General features: G+C 37.6%; 1 protein-coding gene and 1 pseudogene across 1 annotated transcript in view; one reads left to right on the top strand and one right to left on the bottom strand.

Moving 5' to 3' along the window:
* Positions 1-25,381, top strand: part of LOC135082908 (focal adhesion kinase 1) — an 82,817-nt gene that overhangs the window by 18,676 nt on the left and 38,760 nt on the right. Inside the window, exons 2-3 of the mRNA XM_063977676.1 lie at positions 4,867-5,392; positions 24,289-24,404. Coding sequence (XP_063833746.1) covers positions 4,974-5,392; positions 24,289-24,404 — 535 coding nt within the window. The 5' untranslated portion in view covers positions 4,867-4,973. The remainder of the gene's footprint in view (positions 1-4,866; positions 5,393-24,288; positions 24,405-25,381) is intronic.
* Positions 19,512-22,808, bottom strand: LOC135082992 (juvenile hormone esterase-like; annotated as a pseudogene).

Below are 25,381 nucleotides of genomic sequence, written 5' to 3'. Positions count from 1 at the left end.
GCGCCGCGCCGCTACTGACGCGGAACGGTGTCGAGGAGAACTGAACTTTTAACTTTATCTTGCAGGTTCTTTGGAAATTATCAAGGAGAGGTATAGTCAGTATGAGACACACATCTTTAGTCTAGACATAATGTCTGGTACACAAAGAAAAAGCTCGGTAGCTTTCATTCCATTCAAAATAGAGAAGTTGTCAAGTTTGACAATTATACAGGGTGTTAGGTAAATGGTTATATGAGCCGACACTAACCCATGTTAACAATGAATATAAATGGTATGGTGATGTCAGAAAATAGATATCATCATTTTAATTATTTTAATTTTCATACAAATCTAATTTTATAAAATTTATGAACATAAAAAAAAATTATAAACTTTTATTGGTATCAAAGGTACTCCAATTTTAAAACAAAACAATAACTCTTTTCGTATTTACTAGTTTTCAGGGCTAAAAATATTGGTACTCAATTTCTCGATTCGTCTTTTCCTACCGTTTTCTATTCCCTATTCCACCTTTTCACATTGTAGTTCCTTATCGTACATCGCGCCAGGACGAACTAAATGTGGCTGATATCCGTTTATCTACTGGATACCTGCTGACGCAGTCGAGGAGGCTATTTCCTGTGATTCAACACATTTCCTGAGACGTATCTAGCATAGTTTTTTTTTGTAAGAAAGAAGCAAGCGGATACGGTTTTGCTTTGGGATACTGAAATACGAGTACCTGACCTGTTCAAAAATATTTTTCATTTTGTAAATTATTTTTTTCTGACCAAGAAAATTTAATTTTCGCCCACGCAGAATAATCATAACGCGAACGTAACGTAGTACAAGTAATATCCCCTTCCCCATACATTTAAATTAAATCTAAAACACAATAATTATCTAATTAATGTGCCAAAAAACGAATAAGTCATGGCACCATTAGAATTAGAAATCAATTAAAAAAGCACAAACTTCTATTTCCCTTTTTAAATGTGTGGTTAAATGTACCCTTAAACTTAAAGCAAATGCAGTACAATAAATCACAAGTCTTATCTATGCCACATCAGAATAAGCATAACGTTAACATTACGTAAACCTCGTTTATCTATACAGAATAAAGTACAGTAGCACATCAAGCTTGACACTGTGATTCTATGTAGTAATAGCACAGAATACATAATAGTAGCAACAGAAATTGCACTCCTTTGTGTAGGATCAGAGGCCGGCATTTTAACGGTAATAATAATAATGCAAAATATCCAACGCACATGGTGCATTCGAAATCGCACCTTACTACTACGCTCACAAGAGCGCAATTTTTTTGTGTTCATAATTGATCTACCTCACAGCTCAAGCGTCAGGGTTGTTTAAGCAAAGTTAAATAAATAAAAACTTAATTTTAAGAAGTATTTATTGTATTTACGATTGGTAAACTTTAATCTAGTGGTGTTTGTATAATCGTACCTTCTCTAAAGTACCTATTAATAAACTTCAGTGTTGCGATAATTCGAAATTGGACAAACAGTTTTAAAAGGTGTCGTGTCGTAAAATAGACACGGTGAAGTAAGGTTAATGTTTTATTAGCTAAAATAATTTTTTTGCTACAGTTTTTAGTCATTAGTATTTCAAAATTATTTAAAAAGTGTAGTTTTTTAAATTATTTAAATCACTACAGTTAATTATCATTCCTAAATATTACGATTTTACATTAAAGAAGAATAACAGTGCTGTTGGAACAATAAACCTTGATTGCGACGATGATCGACCGAGCGTGTATAGAAATACGCGTGTGCTCACAAGCGCGTGGCGGCCCTGACTGATTTGCAACTTGAAGTTGTCGCGCGCTGTAGGTAATTATCTCGGCCGGCATAGGCGAGTGACGGAGGCCTGGTAATAGGTGCTATATTAGCCTAAAATTATCTTTATGCCACGTGCGCGGGTACGTATGTTCTCTTCGTATACCTCTAATAAACATCTAGACACGCGGTAGCGTGTCAAGCCAAGTTCAAGCAAAGGAACTGGCTAGCCAGCGCCGAGTGTAATATTACACGAACTTGGTGCCACTTTTGACCCTTTCTGAAACACTGAACACTGAGTTGGCTAAAATAAACCAACATTCCTTGACGGGCGTTTATCTAGACCGGTCTACTATTCCTGAGGTCGTGGGTTCGATCCAGAGACAATGCAAACATTTGAATTAAAAATTGGATGGTGCAGTGTAAAATGTCCAAGGTTTTTTATAATTTTATTTTTATTTGACTCCAGCGAAGCAAACTGGGGGCTATTGAAAGCGTATCTACACCTAAAACATTAATTATGACAAAATTATTATAGCATCGATTCCGCTGTCGCGCCAGTGTTGCCATCTTTATCCCCTCAGTATTACCATAGTAATGCGCGGCGCAAGCACTCCATCCTGCGCCGCTTCCTGCCACCGTTTAATATGCGGCGTTATTCGGGCACATCCGATGGGAAGGCGCCATGTTGGCAATCTAGGTGCTATAGACAATATTGTTAGAATTTACAATGTGTATTCAATGTATGGGCCCTCCCAATCTAGTTTTCCGGGATCCAGTGATGTAGAACTTGACCTTCACTGGTTGGGTTTTTATTGGCGGTCAAGCTGTAGATCCTGGCTACACAGGAGTTGCAGTGGTGGGAAAGAGAGGTGGGAATATCCCCTGATAACCGTCGTAACCCGTATTCACAAACATATTATTACTATGAGGTCTCACAGTGCGCGTGGACGTACAGGGTCCCAAAACCCTGTTCATAGACAATATTTGAGTGGCGGGTGACACATACCAATCACAGATCTCTATTCAACACTGAGCGTTCGACTTCGCATAGCATTGCTGTTTCACTTAAGCAAGCATCTTCTGTAAATACGGTCATGAAATTCGAATTTCAAATTCGAATGTATTGGTTTTTGCGGGACACTATAAAAACAGGATATCGTGTGAATGATAGTACACTGGACCGCATAGAAAAAGGCTTACCTAGTTAGAAAGTCTTCAATATCTTCAAAAGGACGACGTATACGAGTATAACATGGCGACATTCATTTATTTTGGAGAGGAGGTTGAGTAACACACTAAAATGTAAACAAAGCAAAAAATCGAACACTAACTCATGTCATATTAATCACCGGTTTCCCTTTATGATTCAAAAGAAACAAGGAAAGAAACGAAGCCCTAAAAACATGCCTAATGATATTATTTCCGAGAACCTCTCAACAAACTCACGATCAACATTTAAGTGGAGTAAGAAACGAAATTCTCTTGAAGGCATCTCAATTTTGTTCAATTGGTAAATTGTGACAGATAGCTAAGGAACCCGTGTTCCAACCAATTAAGGGATCAACGAAAGTCGTTTTGTACACTCTCCACAGAAAACAGAAGGTCGATGACATACAGAATAAGGTAAAATTATCAATTTTGTCGTTCAAATGACATGGTTTTTGGTTTATATTTGTCAACGTGAAATTGTGAACTCTGTCAGTTTATAATATAACGCGTTAGATTGTAAACTAACAGTTTTCCCCGTAAAAAAAAAAGGTTAGATCGTAATTTAACTACGTCAGATTATAATCTGACGGAATTCACAATTTTTACGGTGACATATTCATTGTTGTGTTCCGCTAGTTAGAGGTTAGACAGCCAGGTCCTCTGTGGTTGGGGATTCTGGGTGAAGCTCGCTTCCACCTTCGAGCCTGATCATCACTTGCCATCAGATGAGATGCAGGTCAAGAGCTTCGTCTTTGTGGAAAAAACTTAGTGTGATAAACATAGCATACCAGTGTTTTAAGGATACCGCATTCAAATAAAAAACATACCCCAGAGATAGGCATATATCTACAGATACAAAATTAGTATAGTTCTTGCAACTCACGAAGGCGAGTGAGCGTTACTTGTGTATGATAGGATAATATTAGTGTAATGTCTGTCAAAACTTTTGAAAATCGAACAGTAGCGAGCCACCACACATGTAAAGCTCACTCGACTTCGTCTTCGTGAATTGAAACAACTAGGTACTCGTAAGCAAAAACGTAAAACCCATTTTAATAAGTCAATTAGAACATCCAGTCGGATGGGTCCTTCCAGAAATTATTGTTTTCCCCGGTCAATAAACCCAGTGTTGCATTTTAGTGTCATCAGGCACGTACTTCCTACTGAGTCAGCCTTATCGATAATGCCACCTGCATCGGTGACAAACGATCTACGAGGTAGCGCTGCAAGTAATAGTATAAAACAATCTATCGATACAATCGTGGCCTTGAAAAATAGTTGCAAAATCGATACGACTATCAGTAATTTGCAATAGTTTAGATTTCTGACAATTTCGATCAATCTAAATGACATTCTGATTGGTTGTTCAAAACATTTTTCCGCTCCGCTCTGCCTTGGTGGAAACCGGGCCTCACAATGTCACAATGCTATCGATAAAATGTAAAAATATCGATAGTGTCTAATTCAATAGTATCGATACTTTTACCTTTCCACTTTAGTGTTGCAAAATTATTGTCTATTGAAACTATTGTGTAATCTGTCTACTATCCTATCGATATTTTATGTAGACAATTTTTCAGAGTCGCATCGAGGTCTAGCCAGTGCTGGATTAACCATTATGCGAATTAAGCCAACTATCGACAATCAGACTATCGATAGTTGTCACAACACTTGTATGGAGGGGGCTCGGCTTGTCGGTTTGTGATTTTTAATCTTGCGCAGTTGATTGGTAGCATTTCGATGTGACGCACGCGCATCCTAAGATCATTGAGTGACTTTTAAATCGTGACTGATAATGTAAATCCCAGAGTCTGAGGTTCTTTGGTAGTTTAACTATAAATTATTGGTAAATTAACTTAAATTCTTTACTTACAAGGTACTTATCCAGTTCTGTTACGTAACGGGTAAATACTTCCTTCAACTACAACGTCGATGAAGTCGAAAGTGAAATCAAAGTGAAGTGAAATTACACAGTGATCAAAAATGGTAATGGAGTCGGTACAGCAAACCGGTCGGTTCTGGCCTCTCTCCCCTCGGCTATGGAGGCGAAGCAACGAGTATTCCAAAGTGGTTTTCGAGCCCCGAAGACCCCCTCTTTCCCCTATCGAGGTCCGAAAACACGAAAGGGATATGACGCCAGATTTGCTCAAGCGCAGCGTCATAAAAGATAGACTGGATCACTTAAATTTGGAAGGGATCTACGAATTCGAGAAACAAAATCGATGGAGCGTGGATTCCAAGAAACCTCCGATCAAAGAGAAGAGAAGTGAGGAGGTGGTCAAGTTGAGGGTTAAAAAGCAGAGGCAGCCGAGGCCCAACAGCCTCCAGTTGCTGTTATGTCCCTCCAATTCAGGGCACTATAGCAGTAACACTTGGAGGTATACCAGAGTCCGATCCAAGAGGTCAGTTTTACTTTTTGTAACAAAACTGTGTGAAAATCGCGTTATCACTAACACTTAAGTTAGAAAATATAAAGTTATATTCTAGATTTCTTAAATTAATCGAAAACCCCCTTGTAATATTTTTGTCGCTCAATTTTGTTGTATTTCTTGTAAGTCTATACTATCAGTCTAAATCTTATAACTAACATTTTCAATGTATCGCTGTTGGTTATTTAATTTAAATAAATAAATAACAATTAATCACTAGTGAATCAATAGGTACTTGAGATAAGGTAATTTTCATTGACTAAATCTATCCTTATATGGTAGTTCGGTTAGTAGAGATAGCAACGTATGACTAACTTTTGTCCACGGCTTCGCCCTAGTTACAGGGCCTTGTAGATTTCGGTCTATTACAGAACTCAGTTCCTACTCAGGAATAATGTAGCTGACTACTAGTGAAATCGCTTAAGTAGTTCCAGAGTTTACTTACTACAAACAAACTTATAAAAACCTTTATTATATTAGTACAGATTACACTACAAACACACTTAAAACTTTGCCTCTATTAGTGTATGTAGATTACCCAAAGTGCTATAAGTAGCTTGCGACAAGTTGTTAAAAGTGTTTTATAAATATTTCGCTAAAGCAGCCTACACATGACCAATTCAATAACATTCATTCATGCGTGTTGTGCAATCAACAAAAACGTCAAGAATTCGCGTAGGTCGATGTCTTCTCAGAATCATTGATAACCTATGTTTGTGTATAAATACATAGCTCTTAACTTAATGCCTTATGGTTTATAATTGCATGCTTTTTATCATGTTTAGAAGGTGCCAATACTGCCAATCTTTAATCATCTATCGTCTTAAAACTACTAATGATTGTTAGCACACTAACAATTAGTTCACTTTTCTCATAAGGCAATGACTTGAAATGATATAGCGTGAGATTCAGTCGTGATTAAAAAGCAAAAGTTAGTTTCTTTTAATGAGGATAATAGGTAATTGACATGTTTTTGGACCAGCATTACGGATTCTTTGTTCATCAACATTTCAGCCTGATAGGATGATAGGACGTCTACTACAAACTGAACATAGATCTTCACCAACCGTTTAGACGTGAAGAAGTAAACATCCTTACATTTCGATGATGTGATGCATGAACAAAATTTTTGTGGTCCTAATTTTAATAATTTGTAGTCTCATTTTTATGAAGAAATCCACCAATATCCATTTATCATAATGTAAGATATCAGTCATTAAGTAGGTAGGTAGTATGATTATCTTTACCCAATGACTATCTATCACAAGGCAGTTATGCCCATATATGGACACTTGCATTATACTTCTAACCGATAGCTTTTTATTTGCTTTCATAAATGTTCCATCAAATTGTGCAACAGTGTGGGTGCGTGTGGGCGTCTGATGTCACCCCCGGGCCCATCAGGCCATCGGGCCCTTATGGCGTAACCACAATATTGTCTCCGTACCATGGTGTCCGCAACAGAGAAGATTTGCTACTTAATCTAGTATATCTATAAAAGCGAGAGGTCACTGATGGACTGACTCACTCATCACGAAATCTCAGAAACTACAAGTGCTAGGAGTCTCAAATTTTGCATGGGGGGTTCCTTTTAGAACGTAGGTGCTTACTAAGACGGGATTTTGCAAAATTCAACTCATAAGGGAGTAAAACGGGATCCACGCGTAAGAAGTCGCGGGCGGCCTACAAAATGTAATAATTATGTAATACATTTTATTCCTACGTTCATCAAATTCATGAATGATTTATCTATCTGACTAAGAAATAATAAGAAATCTATTCACATGCTATTATTTGGAGAAATGTGTGACCGCTTTCAAGCTAAATTAAATATTATTGAATTAGATTAAACCGAAAATTTTGGCTTTGGCCACTAATTTTCAAACAGTTTTTGATTGTCAATTTATGGGGATAATAGCTGTGAATAATTTGACTTCGCTTTTCCCATTACCCATAATCTATACATTACATTGTATGTAATCTATTATCACACGGCGTCAGGTTGATCGTTAAGCTGTTAGATAATGACTGATTGGGATTAACTTACCCATTGGAGCTTAATGATAAACTGATACCACAAACCGCATGTGAGATGTCATGTGCCAAATCTACATATTCAGCAAGTAATTGTTATTAAGGGAAGTTTAGAGGTATAACATGCTCAAAAAGCGACATGTTGTAGGTAGCTATCACAGGAAGACCAAATAGTGAATTAATTGGCGTCATGGCTATAGCCTTTGTGGTCATAAATATACAATTGTAGGTATATGATCACAACGCATTGTATTATCTGAATAAACCATCCTGAAAATCTGAATTACGTTTATAATAATTGTTTGTTTGACAAAACTAGCCTATCTAAAAAACTGGACTGCAATTTGGGTTAGACTAAAAGACCTCGAAATTAAGATTTGAATATTAAAATTATGAACCAAAATTCACCTTTAGATGCCATTAAGTTTAACCTTCCAAATAGCATCGTGTTCTTTTTAACCCAGACTAAAGCAAACTGAAATTGCGCCGGCAAAAACCGGGGTTATGTGCTTTAACGTCTTTTTTCGCCTCTGCAATATAAATACACGGTTATTGGTCACCATAACGCCTGATACCATAAAACGTAATGTTGATCGTAAAGTCTTTCGAATTCCTTTTTGCTTACGATGAAGGCTTTTATGGTAATGTAGCCAGATGGTTTTGCTTCCCTAAACCTTAGAGTTAAATTTTAGGATTAGATTTCTATATCTTATGGTGAAATGCAACTCAAGTAGGTTCGGTTTACACTCAATGATAATGATGGGCATAGGAAACTTGCACAAATTCAAACAAAACCTTAGTCTTTATGATCATTCTTTTACATTAGGATTTTTAGATACTTACATCTCAAACGAATTCAAAGCTTAAAAAAAATGACTGCTTTAGGTTCCATGGGATATGAGATTTATAAAACCACGATTTTTGCTTGCCAGCTGACGGCACTAACCACTAAGTTACGGAGACATTGGCAAACCTGTCAAAATTTTCAAGCGTATTTCTCTTAAAAATCCAAAAGAATCGATTATTTTAAATTCGTTAAAGTACTTAGCATCTCAAAACCACTCCACTTTCAACTCGTTCATTTCAAAGTGAATCGATTACCACTTTCAAATCGTTTATCCAATCGTATAACAAACAAAAAACAATCTTAAACTAGTTGTGTGACAATATTATTCATCCGACGCCAGCTCAATAGGCTTAGATACGACTTTATTATGCGTGTTTCTTTATTTCTTTATCTCTCACCGGATGACGGAACCGATTCGTTGAGCCCACGCGTGGGAGGCGAAGGTCCGAGTGTTTTTGGGTCATTGAAATTAATAAGAAATGTTATGGGCTTAGAGACATGTTGACGCGTGATAAATATTAATTAGCTATGTTATTTGGTTGGACAGTCATTTGTATGTTACAATGTTGTTTCGATACTACTTAATTAACGGGTTTAAACTTTATTGGAGTTAATTTCAGGTCAAACATCATCATGTTAAATTATTGTAAATGTTCCCAATTAGGACTTATTAATTTGCAGGCTCAAATTCCATCTAGCTAAATCCGGAAAAAGAACCTTAATTTTTTTGTTATTTTAAAACTAAACAAATTGATACAGTATTAATGTATAAAACACTCAATTTGATATCGGCTCTGACCATTGCTTAGGCAAGGGCAAGGGAGGCTAGCATCCCTAAGTTTTATGCCCTTGCCATCATTTTATCAATAAAATATCACATCTAATCCCACATTTCGGATAATTTGGTGACTTCACTAGTAGGTCCTTTTATTTTTAATACAACGCTCGGAATGTGTTATTAATGTCCGAACGCGTCGGGCATGCCAATATCCGAAGTCCGGTAATATGATAATTTCGGATATCAACGGACGTTCAATTAGAGGCTGGCGACCGTTAGATATTATTTACGTGTCTTGAATCACAGATTCTTATACATAATTATGTATATAGGTAATAGCTATTAATATTCCGTGGTAATAGCTTATATTCTGATGTCTATCTTAGTGGTTATATTACTGACCCTGCAGCCCTGGTGCAATTCGCATGGCTGCAATATAGATTTTATATGACAAATGCGGTGTCAACCAATAATAAATCTAAGGAGTTTGGATTAATTAATAAAAAAAATCTTTCTTTCTTTTGTCAATATACACAAACCCTTAAATAATCATAGCTACGAGTACATCTAAAAACTTTCATCTGAATCAATCTACCTCTTGATGAAAACTGTTAAATCAGTTGCCTAATTCGAAAGATGTAAGCTTAAAGTCAATCGGAATGACTTTATGTTTTAACGTTAGTACGTAACGTTCCTAATGTTGGTTTCTATAAATAAATAACTACTTTGTCAAGGATACTACATAAGTGCACACACTAGGATTAGTCTATAAATCTTAAGCAAATCCTAGGCCCGTAATATGAAATGACAGTGAAGAATTCAATTCAGTTTTAAACAGTTTTGTTTGCAAAAAACCAAGTACTCGTTCTATTGACATCTAATATGTAGCAAATCTTGTATAGTTAATATTGTACCTAATGCCACCCATGTATTATTAATGGACACTAATGGGTCTTGGCTATACAACACGATACAAGACAATGTAGCCATTTTGTACCGACCAAAGTGTGTCAATGTGCGAAACATGCTAATGAGCAGGCATATGTTTTGACCACAACAATCAGAATTATAATAAGTAGATAGATTATAGTGGTGTATTGTCAATAGAAATTATAGATCAGTTTTGGTAACATATAGTCATACTATATCGCATTATGTACAGTCAGCGTCACATAGTTTGTGACACGCAGAGTGGCCAAAAACGTTATTCTAATTGTAACAAATGCCTGTTGCGAACTTTTTGACTTTGGGTCTTATGAAAAAATTAATTATTGTTCCTTCTATGGTCATTGGTCATAGCAGAGCTTTCAAGTAGCTTTGACCAAAATACTCTGTATGGGGCAAAAACTTGTATGGGAAACTCATTATTTCTAATGTCCGTAAATATCGTTTATTACTATAAATAACTAAGTTTTCAGAGCTTTGCAACCGGGGTTCCATGTAAAGATTGTTGTATCTTCTGTGACGAATCTAAACGCGAGGACAGCCGTAGGCAAACTCCAGTTTGCAAATAAACATTAAAATAAGCTTAAGTTTATTGAACTATTAAGAGTCATAAAACTATTATCCTTCCGCAATAAAACGTAACAGTTTACTCAATGATGGCTATCTGATCGATACATCATCAAGTTAATCACTGTGCTATTATCTTATGCTAGTTCTAATAGGGTCTATTTTGCAACCAGAATGTGCGTTGTGCTGACGAACGATATGATAGTAACATAATCTTCATTTGGCACGATACAGTAGCAGGTAAATGACTCCAAGTTCATTGTACAGTTTGTTGAGCAACAATGATTGCAACATTTTTAATGAAATTCATTGAGTGTTTGTTTATGTTGAAATCTGTCTATACTATCTATACTAATATTATAAATAAATGCGAAAGCAACTCTGTCTGTCTGTCTGTCTCTCTTTCACGCCTAAACCACTGAAATTTGGCATAGAGATAGTTTGGGTCCTGGGAAAGGACATAGACAATCGTTTTTATCCCGGTTTTTGAAACAGGGACGCGTGCGATAAAGTTTTTCTGTGACAGACAAAATTCAACGCGGGCGAAGCCGCGGGCGGAAAGCTAGTAAGGAATAAATTGTTTCATTAATAGTCTCCTATTCCCAAAGTAAACATAGTTTGTCCTGGAATATACAAAAGACTGCCCTGCCCCCTAGACAAAGTTAGAAACATGACTTAGTTCCAAAGTGGTATTGCCACGCCGCGGCGACGTTTATTTGTATGTTATTTAGCTTCGTAAAGCGATTTCAAAAATAAAACTGTCACGATGTTATGCTTTGTGCTCATATTTGCCCTCAATGGGATTGGAACCCGTAGTTTCCACTAAATCAAGCGGCCGTCTTAGTGCATGTATAGATTCGTTATTTTTGCATAAAAATCAGACGCCTAACCGAGTGATGTCATAGATTTCTAAGATGTCCGACAAACGAGGCACGTACCGACTGGTAATATGCCGTGGAACTGGCTTGACGATCAACATACGGCATTCTTGAGAGAAATCGATGTGTCATTATAATTAACCCCATTTTGGGACAATATTGATTTTGTATCAAAATTACTCAAGAACGAACTTAACTAGGTACGCATCGTAGTTGGAGGAGTTTTCTAAAATTTGTGTTCAGCCGAATATTAATGTGTAATGATAGTGGATATACTTAAACATAAAGGGTTCATAAAGGTGCTTCTCAGCACCTTAATTTCTCTCAAGAAGTCTGCGTGAGGTCTCAACAAAGTGCGATATCCTTACTGAAAGTCAAGAGAAACGTAGGAATATCATTTTCTTAAGTGTCATACATAGATCATCGTATCATTTGAGTATTGCGCATAATAATACAAAATATTATTATTCACATAATAAAATTGTATGTAGCTTGTCACTGGCTAGTTACATTATGTATGTTAAACCGCGCGAAGCCATAATTGAAAAAGAAAAACTTTTTTATTTATTTCATTTGTTTCTTTCGAATCGAAATTCAAATTTCAGTGCTCTACCTCCAAACTTAATCGTGCAACGTCACTGTCACTCATCAAGGGTTGCTGGCATGAATGACAGAGATGGATAGAGGCAATAAATCCTTTCGCGAAGTACAGTATACAGCTCATCGGCTATACATTTTCTTCCAATCTCACCACTATTAAAATAGCAATAAGATCGAATAGGGTTTAGATTGACGTGCCGTCATCTGTACACCCTTTGAATATTCATGTGGTGATATTGTAATAGTGCAATTAGGCGCGGCCAGGCTTCCATTGATTGATTGATTACAATTAGTGATGGGCGAAACGATCGAATAACTTATTTATTCGGTAACGCGTTATTCGATCGTTTGATCGTTTCGGCTTTTTGAATTGAGTAAGCAATCGAATATTGGTGTTTCGAATTTAATGGCTGTATCGGAATTAAATAAAAATGTACTTTTATAATTAACATAGCCTTCAATGTAAATTTGTTTATTTTAACATGGCTTTTGCCCTCAGCTTCGCCCGCGTGAATTTTGTTCTGTCCCATAAAGTAAATTATTGGGATAATATTACATCCTTGAACACTCACATAAAATGTGGCTTTCTATTGATAAAAAAATTTTCAAAATCGGTTCAGTAGATTCAAAGACTATTCCTACAAGCTCAGAAACTCGCAAACTTTACCTCTTATTAAAAATTCACGTTGTATTGCTATTTACAATAAAAGGAGTATGAATATTAGGAATTATTGGTATCATTTACTATTTCACTGTTACATACGCACATCACTAAGATCAGAACACCAAATTGCTTGCCGGTGCATACAGGAGAGCAGATTAAGTGGCCATTAGTAATCCCACTGATATTATGTATTCTGTGCTGATATTACTAACTGCCTTCCGACGTTATACCAGGCCTGTTCATCTCCGTGAGTTTACATCGAAAACAAAACACGCACGATGGCCCACCTACAGGATACTATTCGACAAGGCCTCACATACGCGCGAACATTAACTCACGCACGCCGCACGCGTATTCTTGTGTATGATGGAAGAAAACAAAGAAAATGGTGTACTAAATACTGTGCAGTATTTAACTGCCTAAATAATAATATAAAAAAAACAGAATGTACTTTTTTAAGTTGCCTCAAGACACTGAGAGGTAAATAATATGTAGTTAATATTATTCATGATAATTCATGCTAAATCATGTATTTCCTCCGCCATTTTCCGCAGTTTGGCACCTCACGTCACATCATTTTACCGAAGTCAGCCCTATAGCTTCGGCGCAGTGCCGATCACTGACGTTTGTCAACAAAATGGTGCTTGACTCTTGAGACAGGCTAAATTACACCATATTGTTAATGACATTAAGTACACATTTTTTTAAATACCTTCGCGAAGTAAAACTTCTGTACGTAGTACTTATTATTATTCTGTGGTTATACGTTAAATCGAACGTCAGTAATGTATGAATGACACTTGATTATTTATCGATTAACAAATGAACATCACTGACATGCGATTTAAGTTTTTATTTTAATTCACTAAAAATTGGCATTCAAAATTATCGTCCTTAATAGCAGCATTAAAACAAAAAAATCATAAAATTAATTTTTTTTCCCCAGCTTTTCAAGCTTCTTGTATAATTTTTCTTCTTCTTTTTGTTCATACCTAATCCTTAATTTTTTTACCGTTGTACGATAATAGGGTGCAGTCCTGTTGTCCCCCCTGGTTGGCCCCCCTGGGGGAGCCAACAGGATTTCGAAATCCTGTTGTCCCCCCTGGCTAGGGGAGACAACAGGACTGGATTTTTAATCGAATGATTTGAGGACTGTTGTCCCCCCTGACAAACATTATTTAAACCATATATTTTTATAACATAATTTATGAAAGCTGAAGTACTTGTCTGAATGCCAAATTGCCAAACTGAATACGAAAACGTTTGTCAAATAATAATTACCATTTTGATAACGAAAAAATAAGGTGTTAGTAGGTACCGGTACTTTTTCTGACTAGTCCAAAATCTGCTTTATTTGCTTTTGACAGGTCGTTATGAATTATCTTTACTATAAAGTAACTTTGTCAGTCTGTCTGTTATGATTTCACGCCTAAACTATTGAAACGATTTTTTTTGTGGTCGATAAAATTTTACGCGGACAAAGCCGTAGGCAAAAGATAAGTATAATTATGCTATTCTCATGTATAAAAAATATTATCTAAGTACTGTAAAGTTTAGTGAAAATCCTTTAGTAGTTTTTACGTGAAAGAGTATCAAACATCCATACTGACAAACTTCCGCATATAATATTAGGAATAATTATAATATGGAATTCAACTAGCGGCCGCCCGCGACTTTGTAAGCGTGGAGTCCGTTTTACCCCCTTATGTGTGGAATTTTGTAAAATCCTATTGAATCCTTTGTATTATTTCCTATTCTATAAATAAATAAATAAAATCCATTCTTAGCGGATGTCTACATCCTATAAGGAACCTACCTGCCACTGCATGTGCCGGTACAACACCTTATTTTTACCGTTATCAAAATGGTAATTTTTATTTGACGTAGGTATTCAGTTTGGCATTCAGACAAGCACTTGAGTCTTTCATAAATTATGTTATAAAAATATATGGTTTAAATCACAGGTTTAAATTAATGTTTGCCAGGGGGGACAACAGTCCTCAAATCATTGATTAAAAATCTAGTCCTGTTGTCTCCCCTAGCCAGGGGGGACAACAGGATTTCAAAATCCTGTTGGCTCCCCCAGGGGGGCCAACCAGGGGGGACAACAGGACTGCACCTGATAATAGGGTGTAAAATAAATAAACATCTAGTTTTAAATCCAATTTAGTACTTCGCAAAACATTAGCAAGAATGTTTAACTACATGCAAATAGTTAATTAATGAAACTAACAGTAATTTGAAACGGCACTGAAGTGTAATTTGACTGTTACCACACCTGTAACTGAAAGTTTAACTTAATTTGACCTGAAAAGCTCCGTGTGAGCTTTTAACAGATTGCTTTTGTAATTGACGTAGTGGACGTTTATACGAATTAATGCTTTTAGGACAAAATATTTAGTTAATGAATAAAAGCTTTTTATCTATGTAAAGATACACCTAACTTTTCAGTTGAAAGTTGTCTGAAATACATCGCTTTTATTTATTTACTTTAAATGCAAGTGATCATAAATAAAGTAGGTACTGCTCCTACTTTTTATTCTGCTAGATATATGGGTATGATGATGCACAATATGTCAAAGAGTATTAGGTACAGTTGTATCCACCCCGTGAGACGTGGAAAAGTACAATCTTTCACATAATATACTTCTTATAACCCCAAAGTCTTCAAAGTGCGAGTAAATAAACATCTTCAGGGCTAGCTCTTTCCGTAGTTTTTTCGTAGTAGCTCTTTCCGTAGTTTTTCCGTAGTAGCTCTTTCTGTAGTTTTCGGGTGAGATTGTGATCATAAGCCAAAGTATTTAGTTTAAAAACCAAAAATGTTGACTCAAATCAAATCACCCTTATTACAAACTCACTAGAAGCCAAAAGTTAAGCCTGATGTGTCATCGTCATTTCCTGAATGAAATTTTTGTTTTCATAATCATTTGAATAACCTAAGAGTCTGTATTTCATTCTATAATATGTTTACCTACTCTTATATGATTTGGTGTTAGAACCGCGTGCCAAATCGCTTTTGTCTTGATTTCAGTTATTTATAAGCTTCAATGTAGCTATAAATTCAGCTAAAGATTAAAAGAGTGTGATTTATGTTCTGCTAAAATCTGAATTGGTTTTTCGATCGTAAAACAACTTTGATAAAATATTGATATTTCCCGCGAATATTTTGTTAGACTAGTGAGTTATTTTCTAAGTTAATAAGCAACGCAAAAAGACCAGCTGTGCTCACATTAACCAGTTGAAGTAAGTTCAGAAAATTGTTCATTAATATTAATGGTTTGATTTTTACCACAGTGTAAATAAATATAGACTACCCGCAAGGTGGACTGACGACCTCATAAAGGTAGCAGGAAGGTGCTGGATGCAGGCCGCCACTAACCGGCCATTGTGGAAATCATTGTGGGAGACCTATGTCACACCTATGTTCAGCAGCACACCTATGTTCAGCAGTGGACGTCCTAATGGCTGAAATGATGATGATGTAAATAAATAAATAGGCACATCACACTGCTGTTTCACTATTCTATTTTTTTAACGCGAATTAACTTTAAGCTCGAAAAGCTGATACATTTTATGCGCCTCACTAATATTTTGACATAACAAAAATATTATGTTGATTCGGGCTTTGAGTACAGTCCCACCCACGCAGCATTTCGGCCTTTTATTTGTATATGATGAAATCAATATGTAACAAGTTTATTATTTTAGTAGCTCGCCTTGGGCAGCGTGGAATTGAAGAAAGAAACGAAATTAATACACGACTGACACAATTATTAAAGGACAGATAACCAAAATCGTATTATTATTATTAAAATTATAATATAATTTAGTGGCCGGCTTAGCGGGTAATGTAAGTATATTAAAATTTGAAGGTAGAGTAAAATTACACTTATTTACTTTTAATACGTGTTCGTTCCACGAAATCCTCTATGGTACCGATACCTATTTAAATTTTCTGCGTGAAACGAAAACAAATAAAATATTTAATCTTAAACGCAACAAAAATTTCATTTGCGTGCTTCAATATAAACATTTGAGTACTTATTTACAAATCGTTAAATCCAATGTAGGCAGGAAAAATAATTATAAAGGAAAATCTAACTTATCTGAAAAATTCTTAAAATGGATACAGTTACTGTCTTTAGACAAAAGAACCACACTGTTAAACTCCGGGGCTTAGCAGTTATTAATTTACCAACCCCGGTTTGTGGTGTGCCCGCTTTGTCCGGATAACCGGCTTATCAACGTGCCCGGGCACCGCAAAGCCGGTCTGCGCCGTATAGGCAGGCTTGATTGGAACGGGACTCAATGATTTGTCTCTGAATATTGGAAGTGGTATGGTACAACAGGGGATTATAGGCTATATATTTTTGTTGAAATATCGCACCAAATTAGAACTACATAAGATGCCACTTTACTTAAAAATGTGTTAGTCTTCAGTTGTTTTGATATCAACGTCCATAAATACGAGCGAAAAAGTGTATTCTGTATTATTAAAATCCAAATGTAATTTATTTTGGACTCTAGCAGCCCTATCCGATCTACTCTTGTCTTGTCACTGTATCTTATACTTTCAGATAACCCACATACACCTGAAAATTTTACTCAATAAACTCCTTTTGTTTCGTCAAATGCTAAAGCTCTTCACTCCAGATGAACGGTGTTGTAAAACCTCTGCTACCTTTTTGAAAGAAAGAATGAAATGCTTATTTTGTATTTTTTTATTTTTTTCCAGCGCCAACTAGTAGCAATTTTGCATTGAAACAGTTATTTTTCCAAACGAATAGGTAGGTACTACTAATTTGCAGTGTGGATGCTCGTTAATTTATTGCTGTTCCAACCACAGAACATAGAAAGCAACCTCTTTCCAACAATTCCAATCCTTATAATAAAATTTTTGCGTCCTAATCTTAGTTTTTGTTACGTACCTACCCATTATTTGATCAATTTAGCTCATATTGCAACACGTAGACCAAGACATCAATTTTCAGGTGCCCTGACCATAGACAAACGTCCACCCAGCCTACCTCACCACAGACTATGTGTAGCACAGATGATATACCGGCCGTATCAGATATTCCGTATGCAGGCAGTGGCCGCGCCGCGCTTTGTGCATTTGCATGCCCTCCCAAACCCCCCTTTCTCCCAATCGATGCGTGAGGGGGTGGGGGTGGGTAGGGCTGGTGAGATAACACTGGCTATTATCTACTCGTTGAGGGAATACAGGGTGTGCAGTGGATTTATTTACAGCAGAGCTTTATGCTGCTGATTGCTGATTAGTGTTTGCTCTACAATAGTCGTGTTGTATTTCTTTTTTTTTAAACTAGACAAGACTTATTTACCTAGTCTTTCTTAGATACTAATACCTACTGATTAAAAATGAGTTGCAAAGGTTACTTAGGTACTACTACTTATTTAAAATGCTTGATTAGAATCTGCGTCAGCAATTTGATTTTTTCATGCATTTTGAAATGGTTAATATCTTTCTGGTCCATTCAAAGTTAGCCAACTTAACCTCTACACAAGTTTGAATTGAATGAGACTAACAAAAATGAGTCATAAAAAATAATTTTGGTTACAATACCTTTCGCTCCGCACTGAATGAAATCCATCGATATTTTTAATTCCATAGGGCTTTAATACAACCCTGCTATATGCCCAGCCCGGCTAGCAGCCCTAACCCCCTCTCCCCACCCCTCACGGTCATTCCCGGACATTCGGCACCGGTGTCCGAATAATTAAAATTTCCGAACGATGTCTTCGGTGGATTGAGATAGGTTAGGGTTTCAGTTCGGAAATTGGACAGTAAATCTGCCGAATGCATTTTAAAAATAGATGGTAGGTAGAGACGGAAAAAAGTGGAGGACGATTTTTGTGCTAAGGTTGTTGAATGTATGCTATGCTATGATATGCATTTAGCTATTTACGCGTGAAAATAGATTGAATAATATTTCCCGTTTTTGCAACATTTTTCTTTACTGCTCTACCCCTATTGGCTGTAGGGTGATGTTGTTATATAAAGCCTAAGCCTAAAGCCTTCCTCGATAAATGGGCTATCCAACACAAAAAAAAAGATCTAATCGGACCAGTAAGTACGTAGTCCCTGAAAAAACTCTTCAAATTTGTAATATTAGTATATTTATTCATATGTCATACTTCGTTCTTTTGTAACAACATTATTTTATAAGTTCTTTAACAGAAGTGTGATTAAATGATATACATATTAACCTTGATCTTCTTCACTTTAGGACTTTCTTCATTTTGTAAGTGTGGTATTTGCTGACACGATGGTACTGAAAAATACAAATAAATTATTTAAACTACATTAATAAATGAATTTATCATTGCGCCAATACTTAGGTAGATTATATTTAAGTGAGAATTTCTCAATATGTAAAATAACATGCCCACCTGTCTTCGTAAAGTTTGTCGTAGAAATCTATCATATCTTGCTGCGCATGAGTTGGCGTCAAAACTTTGTATTCGTACGGATACCGTATGTCTTGGTAGTACAAATTGTCTTTCTTCACTGGAGGCCAGTCATACTTGCCACACATTGGGTCACTGAAATTGAATTAAATTATATTCTTTATTACATAATTTTGATAATGTATGCTCTGATGTTGCTTCGACTAACAGTAAAAGCTTTCTACCAATTTTCTAACAGGTCATTTTAAAATCTAACTCAAGTATACAACTTTCCAAATAGCGGATAGCTCTCGCCTGTAAAAATATACTGAAAGGTCGTCTTCTATCAGAGAAATCTGTAAAAAGTATACTTACTCGCACTTCATGAAATTAATTATAAACGAAGACATCCAGTCCTTCATCATATCATCCCTGGTCTTCGGAGGGAAAGCCCTACCCGGTTTCTCCAAGGAGTTGGCTTTCAATATAAAGGTCAGATCCTCAACATGCATCGCACCATCAGAGTTTAAATTCAGCCCTTCCCTTACCACACTGTAGTCGCTGTGATACGCGAACTGATATAAAAAGGTTGGTGCCTCTGAGATCGCTCTTTGCCTTGCCAGTCGAAACGCTTGGTAAATGAAAAACGTATTGCCAATACAAGTTACCAAATCATCTAGCAACTCTTCATGGCCGAGACAGTAATGTACGAGTCTTTTCCCAAGAGCTAACGACACGTTTGGTGGCGAGGAAAACGTTATCTGTGGCGGTAGAATCGTTCGTGGATTTGCACTCGCTCGCGCTAGATATCTATCGTACCCAATTTTCAGTCTAAAAGCTTGTGCTTCGGCATCAGTATGGCCTATGATAAATGGATATTGACTACCCTTTCCTTCAGCAATCAGTCTCAGGTTCGGTATCTAGAACAGTAGTAATTCCAGGGAACCTGGATTCTATGACAGGTGTGAAATTAACAATGCCGTACTGCTGCTGCAAGAGTTGGAAGGCATCTATGATCCGCTTGAGAGGGATTTGCGTTAGTTTGTGGTGAATCTCTTCAGGGTCTATTGTAGTGATACCAAGAAGACTTAAGAACTGCGCTGTGATGGTACTGGCGTATACTGGAGAAGCTGCGTAAAAGGCTTGATAGGCTGTTCCACTAAGAACTGCAACCCTATAATATAAAATGATATAGGTATAACTTTCCCATCAGCTCTACCGCGTCCTCTACATTCATATAAGTACATCATTTACAGTTATTTTTCAATAACCTACATTTACCTTTTGAATAATCCTTTTGCTGCTGAGGACAGAGACAAGATATGTGCACTAGCTGCGCCCGCGCTCTGTCCCATGAGAGTGACGTCATCGGGATCTCCTCCAAAGTTCCGGACGTTCCGGGATACCCAACGAAGGAGGGTGACCTGGTCGCGGAGACCTTGGTTCCCGGGAATACTGCTGGAATTCAGGGATAGGAAGCCGAAGACACCAATCCTGGAAATCGAACAGATATTTTTGATGTCACAAACGTATTAAAAACCAAAATTGTGATGCGCAATGAAACAACTCGGCTATCCATAATATTAATTCATTACAATAAAATACATACTCATATACGATTAACATTTGCTACAATGCATTCAAACGGAACAATGACACATAATAACATATTACGTTAATCACTTTACAACTAAATTGGTTCGAATAAAAAGTGAAGTGAAAACAGTGCACTAAATACTCGACTCTACAAATAGTGAAACTTTACAAGGTTACATAATATTTGTATAACGTTGGCAAATAAAAAATACCTGTAATTGAAAGTGATGACTATAACGTCCTTGCTGACCAAATATTCTGGTCCATTCAAATCCGCGTCTCCTGATCCACAGTAGAATCCACCTCCGTGGATAAATACAAGAACAGGGAGACCTTTGTGTTTCACTTCCTCATCATTATCATCTTTAATCATCTCATCATCAGAAGAACCCTTGCGTTTTACTTCCATATCATGATCATCTTTTTTGTCAACATCATCTTTGTCGTCATCTTTGGGGTTGCGTATATCAATTTCATATTCTCCATAATCACGATGTACGTAGTCTTTGGAAATTTCTTCTTTACCTTGTCTTTCTTTGGACTTATCATGGGGTAAAGCAAAGATAGGTACATGCACGTTAACGTGGATGCAAGCTTCGCTCATGCCGTAATGCGGCTCAGTGAGGAAGCCGTATACTTGGTCGACTTGTGGACAGACTGGTCCTTCTTCCCGGGCGTCGTGGTCGTGATCCCAGGGCTCCGGTGGTTGAAGTTCCTGTAAAAATTTTGAAGTTTCAATGACAAAATGTTGCTCGTTATGTTGAAATCAGTGCTAGACCTTTTCTAGAACAAGGTAAACACATCAAAGCATTGTCAGAGCTATCAGGCTTGACATTGCTGTGCATCGGGGGTGGAGACACCAAGCTCAGGGAACCCTCGGATGCTGACTAGCAAATTCTCCCATTTGTAATAAATAAAATAGGTTGTGGCACTCATGGTAGGCAACTCTTATGATAGTATCTACCTAAGGTTTCTGTATTAAAGACTTCACAATAGCTATGTCATTGCGATCTTTGATTAGATCTTTACCACCAAATACATTTTGATAGTTCCTGCATGTTTTTCTATTCTGACACCTTCTAATTATCACTTTCTTTCTCACATTTGCACATTTTACAATACCTTGAATCGCAGCTCTCCAACTGGCTGCTTCGCATATGGAACTCCTCGGAAGCTGGCGTAGACACTGCCAGCCTCGCTCAGGCGCGTCAGCCCGCACACCCATCCGTATTCTGTCCTCGCACGTACGTCACAGGGGATCTCATGGCTTACAGAGACTGTGGATAGATAAATAGATATTTCATTGCACTATAAAATGACTAATTTAAATCTATCTTCTATTTTTATAAAAGCGAAAGGTCACTGACTGATTGACTCACTCACTCATCACAAAATCTCAAATACTACAAGTGCTGGGAGTCTTAAGTTTTGCATGGGGACTGGGGATTCGTAGGTAGGACGGGATTTTGCAAAATTCAACCCCTAAGGGGGTAAAACGGGATCCACGCGTACGAAGTCGCGGGCGGCCGCTAGTGTAAAATATTTGGTAATCTTATCGCCAAGAGCAAAAAGTTATTTATTATCTTATGAACGAGAAGGAATGTTTAAATAAATTAGGAATATTTTTGTCGATCAACTAAGCTATCGTTGTATTATTCATGTTCATATTGTATAAGTTGTTGGTGCTTTGGAATGTCTGTAAGCCTACAAGCAGCTTGTAATAAATAAATAAAAATTTAAATTTTCACTGATACTTACAGCCACTAAAAACTGCAACAAAAACAAACACAATAAAATCCATATTTCACACACAAAACTGCGGTTCTGACACGCGATCGACAACTGACCAAAACTGTGTATTTAACTTTAACAATTACTGATTGATTGATGTGCCGTTGCAACATTGTTGAATGCTGATTGCACACACCGACAAATATGGAGCAGTTTTGTAAAGCAATACCTGAGTGCCTTTTTCCTGCGATGCCGAATTCGGCACGCGTGCGGATCTGTAGGCCTAGGATGCGCGCCGCGATGCGTTTAGTCGTTTTATCGATTTTACGCGACAAGCCCATACGTTTGTCGTCTAAAATCAACGATAAGATTTTATCACGGCGCGCATCCTAGCACGGCTGGTCCGTTAATGATATAGAGACTTTGCTCATCTCTAAATATGAAGAATCCTCTCTTTTTCTCGTAAGTGAATAAATAGAGACTATCCAACTTAAGAATGTCAAACTAGAGTTCGCCCCGCACCGAGTAAAAGTGGTACTCAGTGAACATTACATAGGACATACTTCTTTTTTAAACGCGCAAAAATCATCATATTGCCAGTTGAAAATGAGGTCAAACGCACTCAGTTCTATGTAAAAAGGATCAGTTTCCTTGCAAGCGTGTGTAGGAAGGCCTTATATGTAACGTGTGGCATCTGGGCAGAACTGAATGAAAGCGGCTGACTCACAAACTGGTCTTGCAGGTTGTAACTTGTAAACACATGTGGTTGAGCCTTAACTACTCCCACAACTTTTTGTACGATTCAGAATAAACGGACCCAATAATTTTGAACCGCAGGTGATGTTGTGAAATTATGCTATTTTCTTTTACAAAGAGCACGTAAAGTAGTAGGTACGTTAGTTCGAGAATAGTGCTCTTTCTTTCTTTCAACTGACTATGACATCTGTTATACAATATGATTAAATTATGCGCAACGCATCTCGCCAGAACACTTTAGCCTTTTAAGTTTTTGGTGTAAGCTGTAGCATATTTTTTAAGTTTTATACGATCTTTTCTCTGAAAATGCGCGTTGGACGTCCGGAGCGGACACCCGCTTCTAAGAGAGATGTCACACTGGTGTTGTGGTTAACGCCCGTGTGGCATCTCTCTAACCGTGCAAGTTTTAGCCGCAGTTGCACTATCTTAACTTTAACGGTAATTGTAACTATGACCGGTGTTTTTGTATGGAGTTTGACAGACTTTTATCGTTTGTTATTGATAAAGGAAGATGATGCAACGCAGTCTTAGGTCCTTAAGGCGCTACCTCGTAAAAGTTTTCGGCCGACTGAATGCCTCGCACACAGAGGGATAGAAATATGATTTCTCAGTGCGAGGAAAGGGACAGCAATAGCGCGCGCGGCGCGGAATAAAATAACGTAAGCGACAAAAATCGGAAATCATGTATTTATTGAAAAACCAAACACTATTTAAAGAAAATAACTCGACCAGTACTTAGAATATGTTATTTATTACCTTACCAATATACAAAATTTGGTATTGAAATATTAGCCTATCTGCTTATAAAACGAAAAACCGAGTAATAGAAGGGTCATCTTTGGATTTTTTTTCTATCGAGAAAATTGTTTCCATTCATGTTTCGGCTTCGACCAGACACTAGATTTATTAGTCAACTATGACATATTTCAAAATAAGAACATAAGTACTAAGAAAAGTACGATTAAAACTAATTCTGCTCTTCTTTAAAACGCCCAATATTCGCAAGGCATCACCTTAACAGGTCTCCTTTACCTCATGCCTTACATACTCTTCTCCTTGTTGCAGCCATGAGCCGGAGGGCGGCGGGCGGTGCGGGGAGGGGCCGCTAGCGCGCGCCATGCAGCCCGCGCCGCCGGGCGGCTCGCCCAAGAGACACCCGGCCGCTGCCAGCGCCGCACATGGTAAGAACTCTTCAGCTATTAAGAGCCTACTGTCATGCAACGCCGCTAGGTCTTAGGGCCTCCGCTAAAACTTGCTCGGGTGTCGCGTGCCCGCTTTGGACGTCTGACGCGAGTATACACCTGCATCGGGCACCTACCAGTTTTGGCGAGGGTCCTACTCCTAGTCCACTATGCAGCCCGCATTACCGGGTGGCTCGCCCAAGAGACACCTTGTCTCACTCGCCCATCTGCCAGCGCTGCTCATGGCTCAATTTATCAACAGCCTATTCTGACGTGTTATCTGCCCTCAGTCACTCATCATCAGTTCAGGATCATTATGTAGACCGTACCGCTGGGCGGCTCGCCCAAGAGACACCCGGCCGCTGCCAGCGCCACACATGGTAAGAACTCAGGTTAATTCATCCATCAACAGCCTATGTCTGACAAGCTACCTGCCCTCAGTCACTCAACATCAGTTCAGGATCATTATGCAGACCATACCGCTGGGCGGCTCGCCCAAGAGACACCCGGCCGCTGCCAGCGCCACACATGGTAAGAACTCAGGTTAATTCATCCATCAACAGCCTATGTCTGACAAGCTACCTGCCCTCAGTCACTCAACATCAGTTCAGGATCATTATGCAGACCATACCGCTGGGCGGCTCGCCCAAGAGACACCCGGCCGCTGCCAGCGCCGCACATGGTAAGAACTAGGGAATGTAGAATCGGTTCTGGTTTGAGGAACCGGGTTTTTCGGGTCTGGTGGTCATAAGAACCGGGAGCCCCGGTTTTTTCGGTTCTTTCGGTTCCAAAAAAACAATATTTTGATTATGTTTTTTTTATTGAAATAACACTTCTTTGAATAGACTAGGAATAATCAACAAACATGATTTACAATATTTTTCTATTTTTACTAAATTCTACTCTTAAAAATAAAAAAAAAGTAAAATAATTAGTTTTCAATTGAGGTATTACACCACAATCAGTCTTTTTCATCC

This window comes from Ostrinia nubilalis, chromosome 22 (assembly GCF_963855985.1).
Source record: "Ostrinia nubilalis chromosome 22, ilOstNubi1.1, whole genome shotgun sequence".
NCBI lineage: Eukaryota > Metazoa > Arthropoda > Insecta > Lepidoptera > Crambidae > Ostrinia > Ostrinia nubilalis.
This window is presented reverse-complemented; position numbering and strand designations above follow the sequence as displayed.